General features: G+C 40.0%; 2 protein-coding genes across 2 annotated transcripts in view; both read right to left on the reverse strand.

Moving 5' to 3' along the window:
- Positions 1–1,472: 1,472 nt before the first annotated feature.
- Positions 1,473–25,591, reverse strand: part of MPPE1 (metallophosphoesterase 1) — a 33,563-nt gene continuing 9,444 nt past the window's right edge. The window contains exons 2-10 of the mRNA XM_050892780.1: positions 11,199–11,580; positions 10,235–10,343; positions 8,663–8,766; positions 7,968–8,048; positions 5,955–6,063; positions 4,970–5,041; positions 4,733–4,855; positions 3,770–3,910; positions 1,473–2,348 (exon numbers count right to left, since the gene is read on the reverse strand). Of these exons, the coding sequence (XP_050748737.1) occupies positions 2,166–2,348; positions 3,770–3,910; positions 4,733–4,855; positions 4,970–5,041; positions 5,955–6,063; positions 7,968–8,048; positions 8,663–8,766; positions 10,235–10,343; positions 11,199–11,473 (1,197 nt within the window). The 5' untranslated portion in view covers positions 11,474–11,580 and the 3' untranslated portion in view covers positions 1,473–2,165. The remainder of the gene's footprint in view (positions 2,349–3,769; positions 3,911–4,732; positions 4,856–4,969; positions 5,042–5,954; positions 6,064–7,967; positions 8,049–8,662; positions 8,767–10,234; positions 10,344–11,198; positions 11,581–25,591) is intronic.
- Positions 16,405–24,951, reverse strand: LOC127013772 (centrosomal protein of 290 kDa-like). Its single transcript, XM_050892782.1, has 7 exons — positions 24,890–24,951; positions 23,908–24,047; positions 23,227–23,307; positions 21,226–21,316; positions 20,115–20,301; positions 19,107–19,204; positions 16,405–16,745 (listed from the first exon to the last, which is right to left on the reverse strand). Exons 1-7 carry the CDS (start codon positions 24,920–24,922, stop codon positions 16,617–16,619), a joined length of 759 nt encoding a protein of 252 aa, XP_050748739.1. The 5' UTR covers positions 24,923–24,951; the 3' UTR covers positions 16,405–16,616.

Consider the following 25,591-nt stretch of genomic DNA (forward strand, 5'->3'; position numbering starts at 1 on the left):
ACTTCACAATTGCACAGACCGATTGTGAATGTGTAAAGCACCATTATATAGAGCTCTTCAATCTTTGTACCAACAGCGGCTTTCATTGTGCAAGTAAATAGCAAGAAAGAAGGAAAAAAAAAAAAAAGGTGTATAAACCCTTGTGTCTGGCCTAAGAGAATTACAAGATGACATTTTTATTTCTCTTTTAATAAAGAGACACATTAGAAAATTGTTTTATTTTAAATATTGTAGAATCAAAATGTGTGAATATTTCTCAAACTTGAATAATTTATGCAAATGACATTCTCAAAACAAGTTGTGGTACAGTACAATATATAAAAAGCAAGAATTGCTGTAGCAATAAGGCATGTCCTTTTTAGTAACTATAACACTGCTTTATATTTTATACATAGGTGTTTTATGTCTGTGACTATATACTTTTCCTGTGTCCAAGATAACCTGTACAAATGTCTAAAATTACAGTTGCAATAACAGAAACCTAGAGAAGTGTTAGACTACATTACTTTATAGAGTGTTTTACCACACTTTGGACCATTCCCCCCACAGCATTTTAAATTTAGGGAGAGATTAAGAGCTAACACATTCCTCACATTGGCATATAAACAGCAGGTTTGATTAACTTTTTTACTATAAGCATCGTTATTAGTTATAAACCCCAGTCAGTCATCTTTTTAAATTCAGACTACAGACAAATTGAGAACTTGTTTCTATTTGATGATAAACAATCCCATTTTAGATACTATAATATGAGCATTTCCTCTTCCCAGAAATGTGTATACTTTGATATCTGTATGTTCAATTTAGTCATCAGATATTTCCCAGAAAGTTAAAGGCTGGGTGGAATAAACTAATAATAAACAAAATTCCCGAATGCAAAGATTCTCTCACTTCCCATGCCAAAGAAAGTAATAGAGCGAATAACAAAAGATAAGGCTTTTCTTTCAAACAGCCCCCAGCCCAGGAGGGCAGGTTAGAGCTCCCAGCCTCTGCAGGAATGTCAGCGGGAAAACTGGTCCTGGTGTGAAATAGTCCCTCTGGTTTTTCTGGGGCGGGTGGGGAGAAGCAGTAGGTTTGACGCATCTTCCCTCATGCACAGCACACGAAGACGCTGAGCTCAGATTTTACATTCTCTGCGCTGCCATCCAGGCGGGGGCCTGTGGCCCAGCTCTGTGGTGCCCTGCAGCACGGCTGGCGGCCTCCGCTTCCCCGTGGAGGAGCTAGCGCGGGTCACAATGTGACTCTACAATAAAGTTAAGGGAACTTGGCGGCCCTGCAGGAATCTAAAGTAACATGCATTCCTGTCCCTATCTGTCCATAGACTGAGGGCCGAGGCATAGGATAATGTTACTGCAGCTGTATTTGACTTTCCTTCTTGCAGAAGATCGACAACTGGAGGGCCCCTCACCACACAGATCTCTGGGATGCAATAGGGCCCTCTTTTTTTTTTTTTTTTTTTTTTAAGCTCATCATAGCACATCTTTTTAAAAATAGCAGCTTGAGGTGTCACCCTAATTTTTTTTTAAGCAGGTTTCAAGTGTGTATCAGCAAACTGGATCCACGAGCTTCTTCCTGTTGTTGTCTGGTAGACGATAACTGCAAATTGTAGTCAGCTAACAATTTAATGTGTCAGGAACTGGAAGACTTCTTGTCCCAAACCACAGTCCCTTACATATGACATCCTAAAAAGGTTATGGAAATCCGCATCTCTCAGTGCTGATGTATCTACTTTCTGCCTGACCCTAACAAAGAGAAGTATGACATTAGAAGGGCCATGCAGCAATAAAACAGAGAAACGTTTCCAGTTTGCAGGACTGAGCCTCCACCAGGGTAAGACACTAGTGCAGATAAGTGATGAGGCTATAGGATTTACATAATGTACAGTTACACTTTTAATATACATATTTGATACAAAAATTATAGCAGGAAAAGGACTCATTTGATTGTAGAATACAGTATTTTTGTACAGCATGAAACGTTCATTTCAGTTAATTATTTATCCTGTAGTAGTCATATCAGCTGTATAGGACTTCTATGGTATGTGTAAATGCAACCTGCCTTCAGACTAGCAATCAAATTAGGTCATTTGCTGGCATGAATATAGTCTGATGTTTGACTGTTCTCAGCTTTGGTATTTCAGTGACTGAATGCAGATGTCTGGCTCTTCATACTGCTTTATGCTTACTGATTAAACGCTGAGCAAAATAAAATGGTGGAGTGAGAAGCTGAAAATGAGCTAGTATCAGGATCACAAGCAGAGCACCTGCTGCACAGTATATAGTAAAGACTCTGCTCTCATACGGAAGGAAGCATTTTTGGAGGGAGAAGTCAGTTGGTGTTATGCTGCCCTGGAAAAGAAATGAAGACTGTCACTTTGCTGTTACAGTGGGTTCTGAATCAGGAGTAAAGACCACGACTGTCAGATCTCCGATTGCTAAATTCTGTGTTGGGTGGCAAGGGTTGGGGCCAGTTTCCTAGTACCAGTGCCTTCTCCAGGGGGCTGAAGAGTCTGTACCTTGCGGTGCTGGGCACTAACTGGAATATTCACCAGGCCAATGTTAGCCCAGAGGCCAATCTTTCCTGTATTCCATCTAGCGTAAATAGAGAGCTGGGCTCCTCATCTGATCTGCCTTCAAGAGAAGCCTAACTTCAGCTGCTGTAAATCCACCTGGAAGGAGCCTTCCCAGGCTAAAGTTAGGTTTTGTGAATGTGCCCCTTCCTCCCCCCAAACCCTCCTCCTACCCAGTACATGCTGCAAAAAACACGTTGGCTAATCCAAATTCTGAACATGAACTTCAACAACAAGGAACTTCATTGGGTTTTGGCTTGACTTTGCAGTTCAAATTAAAGTTTACAATGGACCGAGGCGGAGTTAAAGCAGTAGTGAAGACAATGCAACTTTAATTAGCCAACCTCTTGTTTTGCAGTGAAGATGCACTGTCTGGCGTGTGTGGAGAGCGTGTGTAGTTTGAAGGCAGCTACTCTCAGGAATACGGAATAAACAGAACTACTTTCAACAAGAAATATTAACAGTTGCATAAAATGAATTTAAAAGTTTGGGGTTATCTGTGTATTAAGCAGCCTAAACTCAACAGCAGTAAAAATACATGAAAGATTTCCCCCCCAAGTCACAGACTACTCTGTAAACAGATTCTAGGTTTTGCTTCTTACTCCAAGTTTCTAGGAGTTCTGGTTTATTTTTGAACTGGGGAACTAATTGATTTACCTCTAAGGATATACTGAGCACTGGAACTGCCTGCGAGAGCGTAACCAACACACTGTATAAAATGTGAATTGGAAATGAGGAGGCAGGCTATTGGCATGTGACAAACGTTTTCACTGTGTGAAGCAGTTAATGCATAAGTTTGAAAACCATGGTCACCATGCAAGAGTTTGAGGTGGATACGGTCTTGTTTTCATAGGTGGTAAATCAACCAAGCCAAACTAGTCTTTCTACTGTTCAGTGCACAATACTGATTATTTTTACAAGTCAATAGTTTACAATGCACCCTCTTTATAAGAAAATGTTAGATGCTTGTACCCAGATACTAATTAGATCTTTAACAGCATTGCTTTGTACCACACACAACATGTGGCTCCCACAGATGTACTTTATAAAGCGGATGCAGTGTACTGAGTGGGTTGGGTGGGTAGGCAATTTTTTTATTTTTTGTTTTTACAGGTAGAATCAGTTTTAAAATATAGCTGACTGCCATGTTGATTTATTTATGAAAGTTATCTGACAAAAATAAAAAAAATTAAAACTTACCATGATGAAACTAGGATTGTTTCTATTCCTCCAACTGAATGACGGGACGCTGATTTCTGGAATTTTCCCCGCGTGCAGCACTTCACAAGCACTATGTGTATGCCCACTGAGAATCAAACGGGGATGAAACCACCATATCAGCTAGAACACAAAATGGTAAAGCACAAAAATTAAGTCATAACTAAAAAGAAATTGAGCTTAAAACCCTTTTTTTTTTTCCTTCTAACAGAATGAAATTATGGCAATTCTAATATTCTTACAAAGTGTTCTGTGTAAACTTCTGTTTTCCAATAAGACGTGTTGATATTGTAATATTAATCATACCCATTTGGCCCTCATCCCAAATACTGGACTTTTTTTTTTTTTTTTGGCCATACAGATCAGAAGAACAAAGGCAATAGCATGCTGTTGACATCACAAATAGAAAAACCTTGGTTTTAGTAAAGCAATGCTGTTTTCTAAAGGAGAATCTCGCACTGCCAATCTTGAGTGAAGGCATTTATGCAGAAGGAAACAAATACTGACCATTAGATTTTTAGGGAATACTTGACTTTACATTTTCTTGTAGTTACTAATTCAGCAAAAGCAGTGCTTTCAAAGTGTTGGAAAATAGCAGCTTTGTACTAGGTCTGTCAATAATCTACACAGCACATAAAGTACAAAATGCTAAACTGGAGATAGCGCCACAGCAGACTTCAGAGTGCCGGGACTTACGGCCTGTACCTGGGAAACCCAGCAGGATCAAGGCTGTGACCACGATGATCCTCAGGGGAGCAGCTCTAACAAGCAGCCTCTCAAAGGCCTCATTAAAGCGGGAGCAGCTGTGGTCTGTTTGTCTCAGCTAACATCCTTTCCAAAATTTTTTAATCTATATATATCTATATATATCTACATATATCTCTCTCCATGCTCGTGTCCCCCTCCCTCCCACCTACCAATACTCAAGTTCCCAATAAATCAAACCTTTTGTGATGCTTCTTGAGACAGTACATCATACTTTTCTTTAAATGGGATGTTCTTCTCCTCTGGAGGAGCAGAATCTTCTCCACTGCACTCAGCATCACTTTTCCGATAGAGAGGGTAATGCTGGGAGAAATTCAAAGCAAGGATCAGTTGTTAACAATCCAGCCTTTCTGCAACAGTAATAAATACACTAAATTAAACATGTCAACATGTTGCCTCACCCCATCTCCAACACACCTGTAAAAGGATGGGTTCTGAAGCTGGAAGCTTTTCCACATCACTGCACCTTTTGTTGGAATGATTTGGTTTCTGTGAATAAAATCAATCCATACATATTGTCACCACCATAGGGGTGGGGAAGGGAAGTAAACAACAGCTAGGCTTCGAGGGGTTGGGGGTTTTTTGTTGTTTTGTTTTTTGCGAAAAGCAGTATCAGCTCAGAGTACAGTGTTTAAATACTGTCCACTGTATGAACTTTTAAGAGCCTCTACTGTGGATGGAAGGGGAAATGCTTTAATTCCCCTTTCTGTATGTGTTGTAATATGGCTGCACTCTTTCTGAATGCAGAAAGCAACAGCAGAATCTCACTGCACAAACAAGGCAAAAGAGATTTAGGGCAGCCCGAGAGAGACAGCAGTTAGAGTCTGGCAGTTTTTCCACTGGGAGCTGGTTTCCTGATTGACTGCCAACCCAGTCAATCACGCTGCCTACCATGCATCCAGTCAGCCTATGAAAAAGGGAAGAGGAATGAAATAGAAGAAGCAATTGGATTTGATGAAAAAATACTACACTTAAAACATTACTAGGCTATCAAGACAGGACTCCAGTAGAATCGGAAAACTACAAGAATAGGCTAGCTTGAAGGATATGAAACAGAACAATATGCATAAATACAACTGCAGGGATTATGTATCTTAGGTCAAAGGGAGGGTTACAGAACTTCTGCCATTCCTCGGAACAGAGGAAATGACACTCTCTGTTTGTTGGAAGCACTGACAAGGAAGTTAACACCATTAACATAGAGCAACACAGTTAATAGTTAAGTAAAAATGGTAAGAGGCAAATGAGGAGAAGAAAGATTTGCTAACAAGTTGCAATATGAATTGGAAGCAGATTTTTTTCACGAAAGTCTTAGTTATATCCTGACTATTGCTGCAGTATCAGTATTCCCATGGCAGCAGCCGAGTTGCTGGCTATAATCAAATCTTTAATAAACTCTTACCTGCTGGGAGCAATTCAGTTTGTGAGAAAGCGCCACAAGCTTTGCCTCTGAGGTACGGCAGACAGCACAGCCATCCCCCTCCATGGCTACGCTGTTCACTAGGACAAAGCTGGAACATACCAGGGAGTGGGCAAAGAGAAGGGAAGTGGGGAGGACAGGAAAGCATTTGCTATTCATGCGCATGTGTGGGAGAAACTTTATTTTATAAAATGCAAGTGTTCCAAAGTGGGACACAGCTCAACAAAACAGCAGAACCTAACAGCTTCCAAAATCACATGCTATAAATCCTCTTTTGAGTATCCATACTGTAGCTGTTTCTCTACCTGGTAGGCTGCTTTATAATCAGTTGTTAATTAAGTTGCACAATATACTGTAAGCGATGCTTCACGTTTACACTTCAAGATTTTTTTTAACATTGTAACAGATACTTAAGTGGTATTCTAGTGGAATGTTAGAAGCCCACTAAGCTGAATTCTGAGGGAAAGCAGAACTCGCTTCTCTCCCCACACACATTTTAGACCTCAGAGACGTAATTTTAGACATTCGATTTCTTCAGAACTACTAAAAAGCAAAACAGCACTGCATTTGGCTGGCTACCCTGAGCAAACTTAGTTTCATACTTTGCAGTCTCTCACACAGAAAACAGGATTTTATTTGCAATAGAAAAAGATTTCCCTGTAGATTTCAAATCAACTTTGAACTTCTCCCACAAGATTCATACGGGTTTAGTCACTCATTCAGGACTCAAGAGGTATACTCCCTGTTCAGTTCAGTATGTTTTACAGACATAAATGAGCTGAATGCCTCCACTTAAGAGATACTGGTCAAAACTAAAAAAAATTGATTCTCTTTTAGCAAATTAAGCTGCTTTTATTCCACAGATTTGTTGTAAAATAGTTTATCTAGGAATGTTTCATTAATGCAGCTCATTTCAATTAATGAATATAATAGTAGACATACAATCTGCAACTGCATGCAAGAATTCTCCTGTGCTGTTTTATCAAAGGGGACATGGAGATATTCCATAATAACTGTTTTTTAAAACAGCTGAAATATGTATCTAGAGGACCCCACATCTGCATGATAAACAACAGCATTATACTGAGCATTCATGAAGCTCACCGATCTTCCTAAAAAAGACACGCCATATCTAGACCTGTTCAGAATATTTTTAATGTTTGCTTAATGAAAGCAACCAGCGTAAACCTGTAGGTTTTGAATCTTACATTTACATGAGTGATTATAACCTGACGGCACACATGCCAAATGCAGAGTGGCAATGGGTCTTCCCTTTGTATATCTGAGGTTTAAAGACAAATGCCTTTCCACAAACCCTCTATTGCTTTCCCTCATCGGGTTCCTGCATGGTATCTAAAAGCAACAAAAAGGGCACACAGCAGACAACTGCAGCCACAGACACACAACTACGAGCGCAAGCTCTGTAACAAGGTCTACTCTAAGCCAAAAGCAGCTTGTGCATTATTACCCCACCCTGTGGAAAAACTGTGGACAAGCAACTGCTATGTTCCCAAATTCCTCAAACAAGAGTTAAGTTCTGCAGACTGAAGTAGTTATTAAAATTAATGAAACTCTTAACTTGTAAGCACAGAGGGGGTTTGTTTGTGTTTCTTTACTGAATCCTATTCTTCTGTTATGTTTACAGCCATGGGTCATTACCAGCTGCAAGGAAGTAAAAAGGCAAACCAGAGAATTTGCTTCTGACTCCACAGTACTTTTCCATTTAAAAGGAAATTGTTACAATTTACCTAGCTCAAAGTACAGCTTCCACTCCATATCAAACTACAGGTTTGTACAAAGTGTTTCATGTTTAACATATCATAAGCTAGATACAAAGTAAAAAAAAAAAAAAAAAAAAAAAAAAGAAGCTCAAAGTTAAGCATTTCCATACTATTTCATTAGAAATTCCACTTCCAGTTCTCAGTTTTCATCACTCTGGTCTGCTAGCTCAGTAATCACCACTCTGAACATTGAAAAAAAATTAAATATACTCACTTTATTCCTTTTCGAGTTATTAGCTTTCCTGAAGTAAAGTTGAAAACCTTTTCAAATCGATTTACCTTGTAAGTAGTCATTCTGTGTCACAGAGCAAAAATACAACTGAGGTAAGAAATTGGCACGGTAAATCATCTGACACAGTTGCTTTACGGTTTGTAGACCACTCATGCAGCTTGCTGCTCCATTATCTACATCACATACTCATTCAGCAAACTCGGAGGGATGCTCTGACACCCATCAGGTACTCTGTCTCAGTCCCACCAGCGTAAGCACAGCCGTCCTACGGAAGTACAGCAGAGCGAGGGCACTTACGCTCCGCTATGCTGAGATAACAGGAAAGGGAATTTGCTCAGACTAAACACGTTTCAGAAAAGGAGGCCCAACACAAGGCAAAGCAGCTTCAAGGCTTCTCTGCCAATGCAGAAAGACCAGCTCTGAACAACTTCACATATGCTCAAAGAAGCATAAAAGTAGCCTGAAACCTGTTCTAAAATTTATTCCTAGGGTGCATGGTGCACAGATGGATACCCTTTAAGGTCTCGCTCTAAATTACAATCTCTTCTAGTTTGGTTATGATCAAAAACTTTCCATGTAACCACACAAGAGGTCACTCAGACACAAAACCAGTTACTGTATGCATGCTGACTTTTCATTCTTGGCACTTGCATACTCCTTTCACTGACAAGACTTACTCATAATGAAATCCAATGTCATGATTCCCAACAATAACCACTAGCTCAGTAGAAACTGGATACTTAAACATTTTCCGAAATCTCCTGACATCATCTGCCCATGCCTGCATGAAAAAACAAATGGAGAAATTAATGCTATTCAACAGCACCAAAGGGAACCACTAGTATGGTATTGGTTTGCCTGGCAAGGTTTTGGTAGCAGGGGGGCTACAGGGGTGGCTTCTGTGAGAAGCTGCTAGAAGCTTCCCCTATGTCTGACAGAGCCAATGCCAGCCGGCTCCAAGACAGACCTGCCACTGGCCAAGGCTGAGCCCATCAGCAACAGTGGTAGCGCCTCTGGGATAACATATTTAAGAAGGGGGAAAAGTTACTGCGCAACAGCAATTGCGGCCAGAGAGACGAGTGAGAAGATGTGAGAGAAACAACTCTGCAGACACCAAGGCCGGTGAAGAAGGAGGGGGAGGAGGTGCTCCAGGTGCCAGAGCAGAGATTCCCCTGCAGCCCATGGTGAAGACCATGGTGAGGCAGGCTGTCCCCCTGCAGCCCATGGAGGTCCACGGTGGAGCAGATATCCACCTGCAGCCCGTGGAGGACCCCACACAGGAGCAGGTGGATGCCCGAAGGAGGCTGTGACCCTGTGGGAAGCCCACGCTGGAGCAGGCTCCTGGCAGGACCTGTGGACCCATGGAGAAAGAGGAGCCCATGCTGGAGCAGGTTTGCTGGCAGGACTTGTGACCCCGTGGGGGACCCACGCTGGAGCAGTCTGTTCCTGGAGGACTGCACCCTGTGGAAGGGACACACGCTAGAGCGGTTCGTGAAGAACTGCAGCCCGTGGGAAGGACTCATGTTGGAGAAGTTTGTGGAGGACTGTCTCCCATGGGAGGGACCCCACGCTGGAGGAGGGGAACAGTGTGAGGAGTCCTCCCCCTGAGGAGGGGGAGGCAGAGACAACGTGTGATGAACTGACCGCAACCCCCATTCCCTGTCCTCCTGCACCGCTCAGGGGGAGGAGGTAGAGAACTCAGGAGTAAAGTTGAGCCCAGGAAGAAGGGAGGGGTGGGGGGGAAGGTGTTTTAAGATTTGTTTTTATTTTTCTTATTATCCTACTCTGATTTGATTGGCAATAAATTAAATTAATTTTCCCCAAGTGGAGTGTGTTTTGCCCATGACGGTAATTGCTGAGTGATCTCCCTGTCCTTATCTTGACCCATGAGCCTTTTGTTGTATTTTCTCTCCCCTGTCCAGCTGAGGAGGGGAGTGATAGAGCGGCTTTGGTGGGCACCTGGCATCCAGCCAGGGTCAACCCACCACAAGTATATAATACAGAAGCACACACTGAGATGTTCAGATTTTCTAAGTTTTGTATGAGGGGCAAAAGTGTCAAGATACTACCAAAAAAGGAGAATCACAACATTTCAGTTTGTATCTGTCTAAAACACTAGAAACTTCTACCAGTAGGACAACTGTAGTAATATTAAACAAAGCCTTGCATACCTAGTCTGCTTTCTTCTGTCATCCATTTCCTTCAAGAAATCCTCATTTTTTGAAATAAGAGAGCTGTTGATGTCATACCTGAGGTGAGCTCCATTTTCCTTCATCAAAGACATCTCCCAGAATAAAAACAATATCTGGCTGCAGTAACCATAAGGCAGTTTGGAAAGATCTCTCCATTTGCCATTCCCTGAAAGGAAAATACAGACCCAGTCATCACTGCCTGCCTTCTGGATCCTCAACTCTGAATACACAAACACAGCCTGGCAGGAATGGGAAGATGGCTCCTACACACTGAAAGTGCTAATATGAAATGCAAATTAAATACTCAGAAATCAGGTCTAAGTACAGTAGGTGCACCTCACCTGGTGGCTAATTCCATCAGAATACAATCAGGACCAACTCATGCAAGAAGTAATACCAGCTTGTTTATTTTTCATTACAATTCCATTAAACAGCAATTAATTAGAACAGTGAATTATTGCACATGTTTTACTATACTACTGTTTCTGCAGCAAGAGTTTATAATGTTCATATCATGATAGAATTAGTACTTTCTTTCAGCATTCTGCTTTTTCTTCCCTTGGACTAACAGAAACATGGTTTTGTAGACATAGGATTGGATTATCTTTGGTTTTAAATGTGATTTTGCCTCCATTTCTTCTACTACAGAGACAAACTTCTACCATCTTCCTTATCTCTGCAATTAAAGGTATGAACTATTGGGACATCCAAGTTATTTGGCTCATTTTTAAGGCATTCTATAAAGTAGTTACATACGGGAAAAGACTATCTGACCCATCGAAAATGCTCAGGCATCTACACCCACATACTACCAGAACATTCAAGACTGCATTGCCTCAGTAAGTCCCGTTCATTAACCTTTCAACACTGGTTTATTATCCAGCGCAGATCCAGATAGGCAAGTCAGAGGCAGCACGCACGCTTCTTCCAAGTACCACAACATTGGTTTTAAACACCTGTCCCATTAGCTACTATTAAAAACTCTAAAACCAGGATAGAGATTATTCAAAAAAATTATTACCTTCTTAGCTTATCCAGCCAATGTCCTTTGATTTCACCAAGTAGGTGAGTATCAGCTAAAATCATGGCCTTTAGGACTGAAGCTGAAGTCTCTTTCTTACCCATGTGAGCTCCACCTTTCACTTCTGGCCATCGACATTGAAAAATTACCACATAATAAATTAAAAATTCACAAAATATTAACACTGAGCTGACAAAGCACACAAGTTTCAGCAGGAAACAGAGCCTCTTCTTCAAAGGAAGATTCTTCACAGTGGTCAAGCTAGAACTCAGCATCGCAGTACCAGCATAAGACTCTTCACAATGGCTCAGTTCTCCTCTCAGGAGAAAATGGTAGGGGCTAGTCAAACGATCATGTTGGGCCTCATATCAGTACAAAATTCCTGTGGAGAAAATACAAAATAAAATATTCATTAAGCCAGCATTCCCAGTGAAAAGCTACCATGTAAGGCCTACAGTGTTAGCTTCTTGTCACCCTGGAAGATTTGGAAATATGTAATTGACCTAAAAAGCAAAGTTGTTTATCTCCTTCAGGTACACAGACAGCCATGCCGCTGAGCATAGAACTGCACTCTCTCCTACCAGGACCAAGGCAACCAGTTTAAAGCCAGCCAGGATCTTGGTGCATGATTTTTTTTTTTAAACTACAGTGAAAATACTGTGAGTAGGGGTCAAAGGTAGGTAAAGACAGAGCTTAGCTTGAACAGCAGCAAACAAAAAAAAAATCCATTAGGATCCACATCATCCTGGCCACTGCAATGCCACATGCAAACACTTTCTGGCAGAAGTCACGTAACATGACTACGCCAAATCAATGCAATTACCACCTCTAATATGACTCGTCGTAATAATCTCCAAGAACCAAAAGCAATTTACTATCTCAGAACAAGTTTACCAGAGACTAGTTAACTAATGCTGCTTCTTTTCTAACAAAGGGAAAACAAGAAACATCTAAGCCTCGGAAACAGAAACTGTGCTACAGCTGAAGAGAAACGTGGGAAAATGAGCCTAAGCTGGTAAGCTTACTGTATTTACTGATTTCTTGCACCTTGGATAGTTTGTAACCCAAAGAGGGAACTTACCCCTTTTGAAACTTCTACATTTTGAAACAATATTATTTTCTGCCATTTTAAAGGCTAATCCAAAAAAAATGTCTTCACTGTGATAAGCCACAACTGTAACAGGGCTCATTGATTGTTTCACTTGTTTACAGGCATTTAGCAGAAACTCATTATTCCTGGTATAAGGAGGAAATACCCACACTTTCCCAGCTCTCTTTCCTGTACAGTCCTTGGCAGAAACACTTTTCCAGTGTAAGTGCCCACAAGAAACAAGTATCCCACCTGAGAGGACAGAGATACTAGCCCTTACTGTCGAGTAAAATCACTCAGGTTCCACACGCAACCTCTCAGGGTTTCAGTCTGAAGAGTACTGCGCATCTGAAAGATCCACTTTTTAAAGGTAAACAGTGTGGCATGGTCACAGTAAAAGGGACTCCAGGAGAGCTATAAAGATGTTACTTCACATGCTCATGAACAGACTTCTAGAGAAATCCACAAAGAAAATTCTTGTCCCCCACCCAAGAATGGGATTGCAATTTTGCTTTCTACAATAGAAAAATTCTAACATAGGACTAATATCCAGGATGTTAGCAATCACTGAACACAGTACTCAGACAGTGATTAGCAGCCAATGTTCATTTGAATTGACTAAATCTGATTAGAACCGTGAATACTCAGTACCTTTGAACATTTAGACCTTAAATATTAGGAACACTAGGACAAAATTACAGAACCACACAAAATTAGTGGATCTTTTCTAAAATCCTGGTCTGACATGCAGAACACAGAACAAAACTTAAATTGCTTTACTGCCCTATGCCCTAGCCCGTTTGATTGATGTATCATGGAAATCAAAAACTGACATGTGATTATTATCTTATTTTTCCAACCAAAACCTCTATTTGATAACAGTCACTTCTTTTCAAACACGAGCTTCCCGTATCACCACTACAAAGTACTTGTTCAAGACAAAGAACCATTAGTCTGCATCATGTAACATTTCTAACATGCATTATTTAACATGAGCATGACTAAAACTTAATTGCATCCAATTCAGTTCTATCTAAACTTAGTTTAGCAGGAGAAAGCCACAGGCCAGACGTCACAATTTCACAATACAGAGGAACTACACATAAAGGCTGATTAACTTGTTTAACATTAATCTCATCTGCACTTTAACTAGCAATAAATATCAACAAGATCTTGTTTGTACGTCTCGCAACAAGGCGAGACTAAAGCAGAAATGTCTGCTCAACGGACACAGCAACAAGGACAGAAGACAGGTAAATGCTTAACTAAGCACACAAATTCATATGGTCTTATCCTGCACAAACTGCACCTACCCCAGAATTTGGAAGTAGACTTTGGTAGTCCTAGATAGTCTCCTCTTCCAACAAAAATAGTACTAATTTGAACAGAAAATGCCAGGAAGCTGTTTAACTTGCATTAGGCATGTCAAAAAAAGACCCTACTACAAAACCAAAAAACCCTATGACTCTTCTTATTCACAACCTACACAAAGCTTAAAACAAATAAAACCTGTCATTTTGCTATCAATATTTATGCATTCTCTAGAAGCTTTTCATTACATTATTTTTCACACATCAAATTTCTTTGGAAGCTGTCCAAACAGCTACAGAGCTCCAGCGAAAAAAACAGTGTTACAGATCGGGGGGGGGGGGGAATCAGATCTTCAGAAATAAAATGATCCCATCAAATGCAAAAAAAAAAAAAAAAAATAAAAAAAAAAATCGCCAAAACCTGCAATTAGTAGAAAAGAAAAATATCTTCAAGGCAAAACTGCCATTTTCAAAAGTCAAAAGCAGCAACTGACACAATCAAAACCACAGCCGGTCATTTCTATCCACATTCCCTGTCCCAGCGTTTCTGCTGCTAGCTGTTACTATTTTGGGAGTTGTGCCACAGATGTGGAAGATGCCAGAGGTCTCCCATCTGCACCCTACATTTCCAGCTTTCCTGATAGTGAAAGAAAAGAGGAAAGGAAAAAAAAAAAAAGGCAAAAAAAAAGGCACAGAAAGTCAGCGATGCAGAATGAGCTGAAAGACAACTCCTACTGCTGGCTGACAGAAATCCCTGCCTACCTTGCTCTGCCACCTGCCAGCCCACAGCTGCTCACATCCCAGCTGAACTGTTTGCTCAGGACTGTGGCTGCAAATCTCTGCGCACCAAAGTAAAAGCAGTTTAACCGGAAACCGGACACATGCGGTAGTAATCCCAGCCTCACATACGGGTACCCAAGGACCGGAGACCCACATCCTCTCACATGCGATGGCAAAGGCAAAAACAATGCTGTCAGACTGCAGACACACACTGCAAGATGGAGCTGTGGTTCGGCATGTCGCTGTACAATACGGTGCTACTCCTCCTCCTTGCATGGCTGATTATTAAGATTAGACTAGAATCTGATTTCTTCCTAGAGCTTGAGGAGCTCAGTTATGAGAAAACACTGAAAGATTTCTCACTGTTTCTTGTTCTAAATACATGGGAGTGGCCTGATGCCAAACTGATTTTTAAAAGTTTTAAAAGCTCATCATGAAGGTGAGATCAATATTTTCACCATATGAATTATTTTCAATTGTTTGGGCAGACAACATACTCCACAATGGAAAACTCTGATCTTCAGTAGCTGGCAAACAGCAAAATTCTGCTAGTCACAACAATTTTGTATTCAGTCAACGTAAACATTCTTTAGGCAGGGGAGAAATAACCTTGAACTTTTCTCATCTACATGTTTTAAGAACTATTCTGCACAACATTTAAAAATCAGCCTGTGGACAAGGACAATTACTGATTCATTTAACAATGTCACCAAAGTTCAAAACATACTAGAAGTATAACTTTATACCACAAAACTGCGGGGGAAAAAAAAAAGCTCAAGCAACTAGCGCTCAAAAAAAAGTTTGATGCTTTCCTTCTCCAGCATTCATGTTTATTTTACTTACTAACAAATATTAGATACATTTTTGCACTTAAAATACTTCCATCATACATGCTATTCTTCCTATTTTCATCCGTCAAGTTTACTGGTAACACAGACTTGCATCACTCCTCTTTCCCTTTTCCATCTCTGTTCAGAACATTATCCAGTTTTAATTCACAAGTGAGCCAAGAAGGAAACAAGGGAAACCTGACACAACGGTCTATAGCCAGACCAGGAAGCAAATAGTTCTGGAGCTTTACCCTCTCTCTTACTTCATGAATACGTAACTCTGAACACCTCATATGCTTTGAGGCCAATTTATTTATTAATTTACAACTACATAAGACTGCCCTAACAAACAAAGTGGGGTACAAGAGTCCTAATCCTACTCCTAGTCCTATCCCTAATGAGCATGCAAGTATTTTTACAAGCTAAAGAAGCTATATTAGGTTACAAGCAAGCTTAGTATTTCTAACCTCGTGATAAAGTTTTCACTCAATTCTCCCATCGCAATGTCACAAAGGTACAGATTTACAACTTTCAGACAAATATAGTTCTATAATGTAACTATGTTAAACTTCCACGAAATGTAGTTACAAACAAGTTCAGGTTCAAATCTCACAAGGTTTCCCTTCTGCAAGGTACACTTGCAACTGGGAGTTGTCTCTTGTCATTCCAAGCTCGCTCACTCTCTCTCTGAAGCAACATGACATTTCTACCTTGTGAACTGTGACGCTCTGCACTCGTTTCCTTTCAGCACTTCAAATACCTCACTCTTCAATCAAATAAGAGCGTCTGCTGAATTCTTGTTTTGATACTGCAAGACAACTCTCTGACCCATCTTTCTGAACACACTCTTTCCAATTCTAAACCCTAAATCCTTCCTTCATCCACAGATTTTAACTTAATATTGTGATTAAAGAAAAACTCCAAGCAGGGATTTAACATTTTTCTTTCAAGAAATCCCTTTGTAATAATTTAATGATAGAATTAATTTCTGTCTGCACTGGCACATCCTTAGGGCTGAAATTCATAAAGACTGCCAGATCTACACATCTACTTTGATTTCATATAGTTTACAGAAAAGGGTAAGTTGGGAAATTCTTCAAATTAAAATACAAAGATTTTATCATATTCCCATAAACACCCTGCAATGAATGTATTTTACAAGTGTGAAAGAGAGAGGTTTTGAAACTCAGTTGAAGTTATACAGACCACAGTTTATTTAAAAACCATATAAACAAAAATCAAAGGCACAAAGTACAAAAACATTTCAGAGCAGCTTGTCATATTGAGATCATATTATTGAATCCATGATATTATCAAAATGTGGTACTACATAAGCCATGGTAGTTTTAAATGTTGCAGTAAGTATAAAAAATATGGAAAATCTACTTGCCATTAAATTAATCAGTAGTTACTGATGTGCTATAAAAGGAAGTCCATACATTACACTTATTTGTTTCAAGCACTTTTCGTACTGATTATTCAGTTTCACAGATTCCTGTACAGCATGCTTTAGATCTTCTATCTCTTCAAAAAAGTCCTAGAAAAACCCAAAAATATTCACCTTAAAGTTTCTTTCAAAGACATTCTCAATAAGAGCGAGTCAGCATTTCAATTGTTCCCAAGTTCAAAGACACTGTCTATATTTTTGTTAATATATGGTTGAGTTATGCAAACACAGCTACAGTGAGATACAGCAATCAACTATAACCTTACGTAATAATTTAAAACTTTGCCCTGAACCCACGATGCAAGCAGAATTCAAGTTATGTCAAAGCCTGAAATACAGACTAATAATAGGAAAGATGAAATAAAAGAAGGAAAAAGTGTTGATCTATCAGAAAGCTACCAGTCCAAAATGACAAGGGAATAACGTCAAACTCGTCTGTGCAAAAATATAGCTATACGTGCTGAAGTCAGCCAGTAGCAGATAACACACCATTAACTTTGACGATCTGAAAGTTGCAAGATTATAAAAAAGGGACAACAAGTAAAGAGAGAGATGAGGAGAATAAACTAAGGAGGAGGATGTTAGCATTTGAAGAAGACAATACTAAAGAGTTTAAGATAGAAAAATGGATACCATATTTAGACCTAGAAAGATATAAAATATTTTTAGACCTTAACTGCTTTGTAAATTGCTAGTATCCATTTAGAACTTTAAGTACAACTACATTTTGTTAATGAATGTCCTAGGTCAGAATAGGATCTATTATTTATGACTACACTGTGTTTAAAAGTTTGATTTTCATATTCAAAAGGACAAGATATATGATGCATTAAACTTGAGAGAGCGTAAAATGGATAACACTATCCAACAGGTTCAACTGGCTCAGATAAAAGCAATTTACAACAAAGGAGCGAATGAAAAAGAGCAATATGTAAGGCTACGGAGAATGTAAAGAGACAGCGCAGTAAGAAAGCCATAAAAACCAAGTCCTGTTGAATTTATTTAATGTCAGCCTATGTGGTTTCACTTGCTCATATTGATCCTTTTGTAATTATACTATCCCAGAATGCATAACTTAGCAAGTAGTTCTAGCTATACTTAATTCAACTAGGAGAAAAATTCAGCTTCATAGAAATAAACTTCATTTATTAAAAATATCAATGGCCCATAACTTAAGTGGAACTATGTTTTGTTCAGCTCCTGCAACTCAAGTCTATTGAGCAATTCTGATCCTTTGTAAGTGAAGTCAGAAGTTGTTGGGCAACACAAGGACAGCAAGCAGAGTGTAATCACCCAAGACTTAATTTCACCAACCTTGGAAAGTCCTATCTAGCAGAGTAACACTGTATCTACTTATATCCATCTACATTTGACATATTCTCCTGCCTATTCTTCTGACTTTTTTTTTAAATGAACAGCTACACACATCTTAAATAATGTACAGTGACTTAAGACTACCTAAAAAAGGGTCACTGATAAAAAGCCATAACCTCAGATTCATATATTTCTCTTCTGAAAGATGAAACTTTAAGCCACAAGTTGTCCCTAACGCCCAAACACGGCGATCTAGAACTTACCCTGGCTCAATGTTCTACAAGTTTCACATCTAATGAACTATCACCATGTTTTAGTGTTACCTCTGTAATGAAAGCTAGCATAATATTATTTAGCTTCTGAGAAAGGACTGCAAGATAAGAAAACAGCTTCTCAAAAAAAAAACAACACAAGACTTGAAGAATAAGCAAAAAACAATTTAAACAAGTTTGTCGCTGAAAACAAAATCTTAGGTCAGTACTTAAACTGAGTCCTGTATAGCTAGATAAGATCTCTTCATCTTCTCACATAATTTCAAGAATTACCAAATTTTCACACTTTCACTTTCTACACCTATCAATCTATCATGAAAATTTGAAAGCCCTCCCCTCTGCCCTCCCTAAGCTTAGAGTTCTGTCAGAGACATAACTTTGATATGTTTAAATTCAAGAGAAAATAGCTTTCCTCTCACTGACATCATGAAGCAATAGAAGTGATCAATCAAAAAAATATTTTTATTATGTCTGCAAATGTCTGTTGGAAGGAATTAAGACTGTTACCAGCAGTCACAATTTTAATGTTATAACGACCTGAGGCAAATAATTTCTCATGAAGGAAACCAAATTGCCCAAACATTAAAAAAAAAATCCACAAGAAAATCCACAGCTGTTTAAAACAAACAAACAAAAAAATTTTAAGATTGCATTATTCCTCTTCCTTAGCCAAGCAGTACTGTAGGACAATAATGTTTCAGGGAGTCATTCATTTCCATTTCTTTCTCAGAATGCTATAAATTGATTTTTTTATGTATACGCTTGATAACAGCGTATGTTCAGCCTAAAGATAAGTTTCAGTTCAGGCAGAAAAGTTAGTTTTTCCAATTTCACCTATTCTTAAACTTGTCCTAAAATAAATTACCTTGTCTAATCCGGCTAATTCATTTTTTAGTGCTCTCCTTTCTGTAGACAACTTTTCATTTTCTTTCTTCAGCTTTTTAATCTCCTTCAACAATAGCTCTATATTCAAATAAAAAAATATAGACTTCAACCATTACAGTCAACCTCCCCCTCATATGAATCATATTACAGCTAAAGAGCTGCCTACGTTTTGTGATATTAGAAAATTATGGTTCAGCTTTTAAAAGTACCTTTTTCATAAAGTGATTTATTCTTAAGAATCAGCCCAGCACACTCCCAGGTACTATGAAAGATAACAGGATCTGTCAATTGGATAATCTGAATCTGCCAGGTTCTTAGAATGTGGGATTATTTTACTTTAAAATCCACAAAACATACATCACACGCCTTGATCACCTTTTTCTGACTTACAAGAGGGTCAGATTAGCCCTTGCTGACAGCACATTTCCTGAAAATTATGCCTACATTATATGATCTCTTCAATCTCTTTTTTATGCTTTGAAGTGGAACAGGATTGCACCTTGACTTGTGGATTTACTTATGCGAGGAAGAACATGCTCAAACCAGTATTGTCTGGGTTTGTCCCACATTTTAAGGCTAAAAACAGGTTCTTTTGTGTATCAGTGTCTGAAAACCAAAGAATGGAGCAGCAAACAGTATCACTAAGAGATCTGCATACATACAGCTTACTAGAACAAATAATAAATAGTACTAAATACAGCCATGCACTCCCACCCGTGATTATACCAACATACCAATTTCAGAAAAAGAGAAAAGCAGCAAACAGTTACTTTTATCACCAATAAATGCAGGGCTGGATCCACAGATAGGACATTGATTACGAGATGCCATTGTTACATAACAGGTTTTCAAAAATGAAAAACTTTTTAGATACTGCTGGTTGAAGTAGAAGAAATAACCTGGAGTGTGCCTCTGGATCAGAAACAAAATGCCTCCTCTCTGATGGGCATACTGGAAGGAACATCATCAGAATTAACCGTTCCATTACCTAAATATTTACTGCAACAGGATTCCTTCTTTTTAGAAATGTCCCTGCGAGATGTTACTTCTCCCTCTGGGGTTCGACTTCTTTTTCCAGAAACAGCACTAGTTTTCCAAGAAACCTTTTTACATTCCAGTTGCTCAATTCTTTGCCTCTGCTCTTGAAGATTATGTTCTAGCTCATGAATTTTAATCTGTCAAGAAACTAAAAATTTTTTAAAATGCATGGAACAAACACAGTTCAACTGAATACAACTGGAAACATAACCTGAATGCAAATCTAGAGCTTTCAATTGCTGACTTAAAACTACATTCATCCAAAGGGTCTGAAAGGAGAAAAAAATACAGCAAGTGAAGTTTTGCATACATCAAAAGTGTTTTAAAAAAAATCTGTTACTGAGCACATGCTCGCAAGACAGTATAAATGTACATGCACAAAGACACTAAACCTTTCTGCACAATGAAGCATACTTTTATGGCAGCAATTGCCAACTTCTAAGAAAAAGTACATATAACCTAAATCATAATGAATATTAATTTACAAACAAATGAAGGACATGTTCCAGACTCCTGGGAGAAAATTAATTAGACTGGTCAGCTGCAATGCTTGATCAATGCTTAAAGAGGCAATACCCACTTGAAGCTTCTTGAACCACTCCTGGCCACGCAACCCTACCTTTGCTCCAGTTATGATGCTAGTCTCTTTGCACAGCCAGCCAACAGACCTTGCTACCTGACAGAAGACTATTTGCCTTCATTTGGTTAGCTTACTGCTGGATTTCTGAAATAAAACAGCTCATGACACATGCAGAAGAATATCAGGGCTGGTGCAAGAGAGGTCGGAAGATGCATATGCAGTTGGAAGGAGGAGTAGGTAGGTGAGTAAAGAAAAAAAGCAAGGAAAGGGGACACAGCTTTCAGTTACAGACATACCAGTGACAGAGTTCACTTTCAAAGGGAACTACAGACTACTTTCCATTATCTCAAAGGCATGGGAAACAAAAATGAGTATAAAAATAAAAACATGGTCTCATTTTACAAATGCAAGAATTACTTTTCAGTCTCCCTAAAAGCTAATGTTTGGCTATTTGATACCATCTCCTACAAATTCTACTTACAGTGAGATTTTTAATTGCTTCACTTTGCTCCTGGTTTGTTTTGATTTCTTTAACGTAACGTTTCTGTAGCTCATTATACATCTGAAGTAGTCTAAAACAGAAGAAATGCATAAATTGCAACAAAATATGAAAGCTAACAAAATATGCATCCTTTGTGATAAAAGTATTACAGATGCCCCATAGAGATCATTTGGACTGTAGCTGTACTGCAGAGACTTGCAGCAGAAATATTGAAGATGGGTGTGAATGAAGTGTGACTGGCAACACAGAAAGAGAAAGCACCAGAAAAAACAGCAAAGCGAGAGTTAAAAGAATGGTCTGTATCGATGGCAAAGAATCCCTTTCACTCAGCCAGACTGAAGACCCTGTTGGTTTTGTCCAGCCCACACGGCCGCACTCTGATTAAACCTCAGTACAAATAACTCGTTGATGGAAGACCTACACACTAGCAACAGGAGGGTGGCAATGACTTTGCAGCACGTCACATATATCATTCGTCTCCCTATTAGCAGAACAGGAATAGCAAAAGACCACTCCTAAAGGGTATAAAAAGGTTTGTCCAGAAACTAGTTTCTTGCCACCAATCAAGAACCCATGATGAGGACTCATGAGGCAGCGTCCCCAGCTCTTTGTGTTGCACAAAACATCTCATTGCTTCTGCGTATGTCGGTGTGAGGATATGAGTGAATGAAATCTACAAGAAAATGAGTGTGAGTGGGTAAAATCAATGTAAAATAAACAGATTTGGGATATTATCTTTCCCTTTGATATTATCTTGCATCAAGTTCTGCTACACTAATTTCCTACCATATTTCATAGCATTCAGTCTGCATATATCAGGCCCATAATGTAACTGATGAACAAGAACAGACATTTTTGCTATTTTATTAGCAATTCGAATAAGAGCTGGCATTCATACTAAGTCATGACTGCGCACCACAAGCAGGATGAGCAATACTATAGTACAGAACAGCTTTGTAAAATAACATACAAATAGATGCTAGGAAAAAAGCTAAGTCAGGTTATCTATGTGCAACCTAATACAAAGCAGGTACAGCACTAGATTCAAAGAGTAACTCAGACTTCTTCCACATAAGCATCTAATTAGGTACTCAGTTCAAGCCCAGAGCTAGACACCCAGCCTTCCTATGTAGTCTGCAAAGAGAGTCTGATACACTGTAAAGGTATTTTTAAAAAAAAGGAAGAAAAAGAAAAAAACATGCCTTCTGCAGCCACCTAAAGGAAACACTAAAAACAAGGTGCTTGAATGAAAAGCAGTATGGACTGCCTCTATCTTCGTAAGATCCACAGCCCATTTCTGTAAGTGGACAAAAAGTAGCCTTTGAAAGAATGGAGCAGCCTATTTATTTTAAAATCAAGTCATAGAGGGATGGACCAACATTTTCTGTAGCATGCCTAGTTGTTAAAATGTTTCAATATATGTTTTCTTAAAGCAGAAATATATCTTTTGCATTAAAAAATCAGTTACAAGAGTTTATTCTGGCATTAATTGACAAACTATGGTAAGTAGTGGCTCACTTCTAAAATCAGTTAGACTGAAAAGTAGAATTACTTGTCTGGCTTATTTTGAAAACAGTACCAGCCTATAAATTTTATATACACATAAAATTGAGCTACAAAAATGAGCTAAGAAAGCTCCCACAAAATAGAAAATGAAACTACGTAATTCTAGGGTAAAAATCTACAAAAAAGATCACGTGTGTGCACACGCTTGAAGGAGCTTCCTTGGCTCATTCAGTTTTTCTCAATGAAAGATCTGAGAAAGAAATTCATTTTGTTCTTTGTTTAGCGCTATTTTCAGGCTCAATCTAAGATTAAGTATTTCCTTTTAAAATGTAAATAAAATTATTTTCCATTGTTTCAAAGGCTGAAAGCCGCTTCCATAACAATTAACAAAAATTCAACTGACTTAACTGTGAACAACATATTCTACCCTACAGAGAATACTTAATTGTGAAGAAGCAATCTCCAAGAACTCACCTGACACTGTCACTCTCTAGAATAAGATCCTTGCTGTATCCACCCTTATGCCATAAGTGGGTTTCTGTTTGAACTTGAACACTTAATTGAAACAAACACAACAGCTTAATAAAATTAGATTTTACACTTTTAATTGGATCAAACAAAGCAACTGAAAAAGGCTAAGTTACTTCTCAGTTGGATTTTACAGTAGAGGTTTCCATGCAGGATCATAAACACACCAAAATTTAAACTTGAAAATTTTTGCAAACAGGTACTTAAATCCTGGCAGGACACTTCCCAAAACACTAGCACTATAGTTTTTCAGGTCCTAAGGTCCCAGTTTCCGAATCTTTTAAACAGCAATGATGCAATTTAACTATCTCACTATTGTTTGGTGGAAAAATAGTCTAAAACTCTTTGCAGTTAGACAGAGATAGCATGTTGGCTAAGCAAAGGTATTATTTATTGATATTAAAACTGTTTCTTTCACTACAACAATGAATTTTGTACAAGTTGCCCCAGCAATCCTTTGTTCCTTTACATGCCTCCAGCATTCTCCATTCTCACCATCCTGTTCACAGACAGCCCCTCAAAATATGCAGAACAGATAAGGCCTAGTTCATCTGAAGAATATCAAGGTAGAAGTCCTGAAATATTGCACTTCTTTTGATGCAAAAAGAAATGTTTGACAGTTCTTACTCTCTGCTTGTGACATAGTCATGCATTAACTGCTGCAGATGCAGTTTTTCTTGGATCTGACCCAGATTCTTTTCTAGCTCCTTATTTTTTATGTGTAGTTTTTTCAACTTCTTGACTAACTGTTCATTTTCATCACTGAGCTGAAAAGGAAGAGAATTAAAAAAGAAAAATCAAGCAACATTTTCAGATCAAGTATTAATTAAGCTGATGATAACATTTCAGATTAAAATCCTCTCCCAAATGTTTTACTATGTTTATCTTGAACTATATAAATATATACAGAAAAACGGCAGCAAAAATAATTGACTTCAAACTTTATGAAGAATTGACTAAAACACAGCTTCTTTCACATACATATTAAAGGCTTCTAATGTAACTTCATAATTCATTAGTGAATGATAAGACAAACTGGGTTTGTATTTAAAAAAAAAAATCACAACGGGACAAAACATACAAGTTTTCAGTTATACTTCTAAACTCTAAACATCAGCTCTGCAACTAAGTTCATATTTATTTTTGTTTTAACCTTACCGAAGCTGAAAGACTAAACTACAGCCACATGAGCAGAATTTCTTGCATGTACATTTGCTGAACCTCGCCCAGCAGTATGTAATCACACCTATCACTTCATCTACGATCCAAATGCAACTAACTATACTGCCCTAACTTACAGGGTATTAAGTAAAACTGATGATATCGACCGATACTCGGTCAACGGAAGGAAGACTAGCAACGAGAAACCGTACGCTGCTGTAAGCGTGAGCTCTGCCCCTGCAGGTAAAGGCAAACCCGGCCGAGCCGAGAGTCGCCGTGCCCGAGTGATCCTGGGCACTCTCTCCAGGCCAGGCCGGGGCGGAAGGGCCTGCCGCGGAGCACCCGAGAGCCGGGGCGTGCCCCGGACGGACGGACGGACGGGAGGGAGGGGAGGCAGGCAGGCAGGCAGGCTACCCCGCGGGCCGGCACCGCTAAGGGCCCCACTCACTTGGAAGCACTTGTGGACGGCGGGCAGGTCCATGGCGCCGGGGAGCCCCGCCTCGGGCAAGGCGCCTCAGTCAGGACGCCCCGGGGCCCGCTCGCGCCCTCTTTCAAACGCACCCACCGCCCCGGGGGGACCGCGCCGTGGAAGGCCCCCGCCTAGCTGCCTTAATCACTGCCTGTCACCACCACTCGCCTCACGGCTCTCAAGCAGGCGCCTACGCCACCAAAGCCCATCCGGATAGGCTCCGAACAGTGGACGTCATAGGCGAGCGACAGCTCCCAGCTAAAGGCCCTAGCTACACCACTACCCTCCCCCCTATCCCCCCTGTTGCCAGGGAAACGGCAGCACACGGAGCGCCCGCCGCTCCACCCGGCGCCGGGGCCTGAGGGAGCGGGGAGGCGGCGGCGGCGGCGGCCCCCGCGCCGGGCAGGCCTCCTCCCTCCGCTCGGGAGGGGCACGGCCGGGGTGCGAGGCAGGCGGGGCCCAGCGCGGCGGCCGCCTGAGCAGCGAGCGCCCCCCGGCGGGCACTGCTGCGGCGGGGAAGGGCTCGCACCGGAGCTCGCCCGGCGGGTTTTACCTCCCTTGAGGCAGAGATCTCTCCCACCCGGCCTGCACCGGCCGCTGACAGCGGGACTCCTGACCCAGCCGCGGGTGCGCCGGAATCAGCTTTACTGGGGCTGTGAACCTCAGCCTCTGGAGCCAGCG

This window comes from Gymnogyps californianus, chromosome 2 (genome assembly GCF_018139145.2).
Source record: "Gymnogyps californianus isolate 813 chromosome 2, ASM1813914v2, whole genome shotgun sequence".
Taxonomy (NCBI): Eukaryota; Metazoa; Chordata; class Aves; order Accipitriformes; family Cathartidae; genus Gymnogyps; species Gymnogyps californianus.

What these genes read in the sequence shown, in the direction of transcription:
- LOC127013772 (XM_050892782.1), bottom strand. Translation starts at nt 24,922, where the DNA reads ATGGACCTGCCCGCCGTCCACAAGTGCTTCCAA. An exon ending in CTAGAGAGTGACAGTGTCAG is followed by an intron (nt 21,317 to 23,226) that starts GTGAGTTCTTGG and finishes CTTCTGTTTTAG; the next exon opens with ACTACTTCAGATGTATAATG. An exon ending in AAGCAATTAAAAATCTCACT is followed by an intron (nt 20,302 to 21,225) that starts GTAAGTAGAATT and finishes GTTTCTTGACAG; the next exon opens with ATTAAAATTCATGAGCTAGA.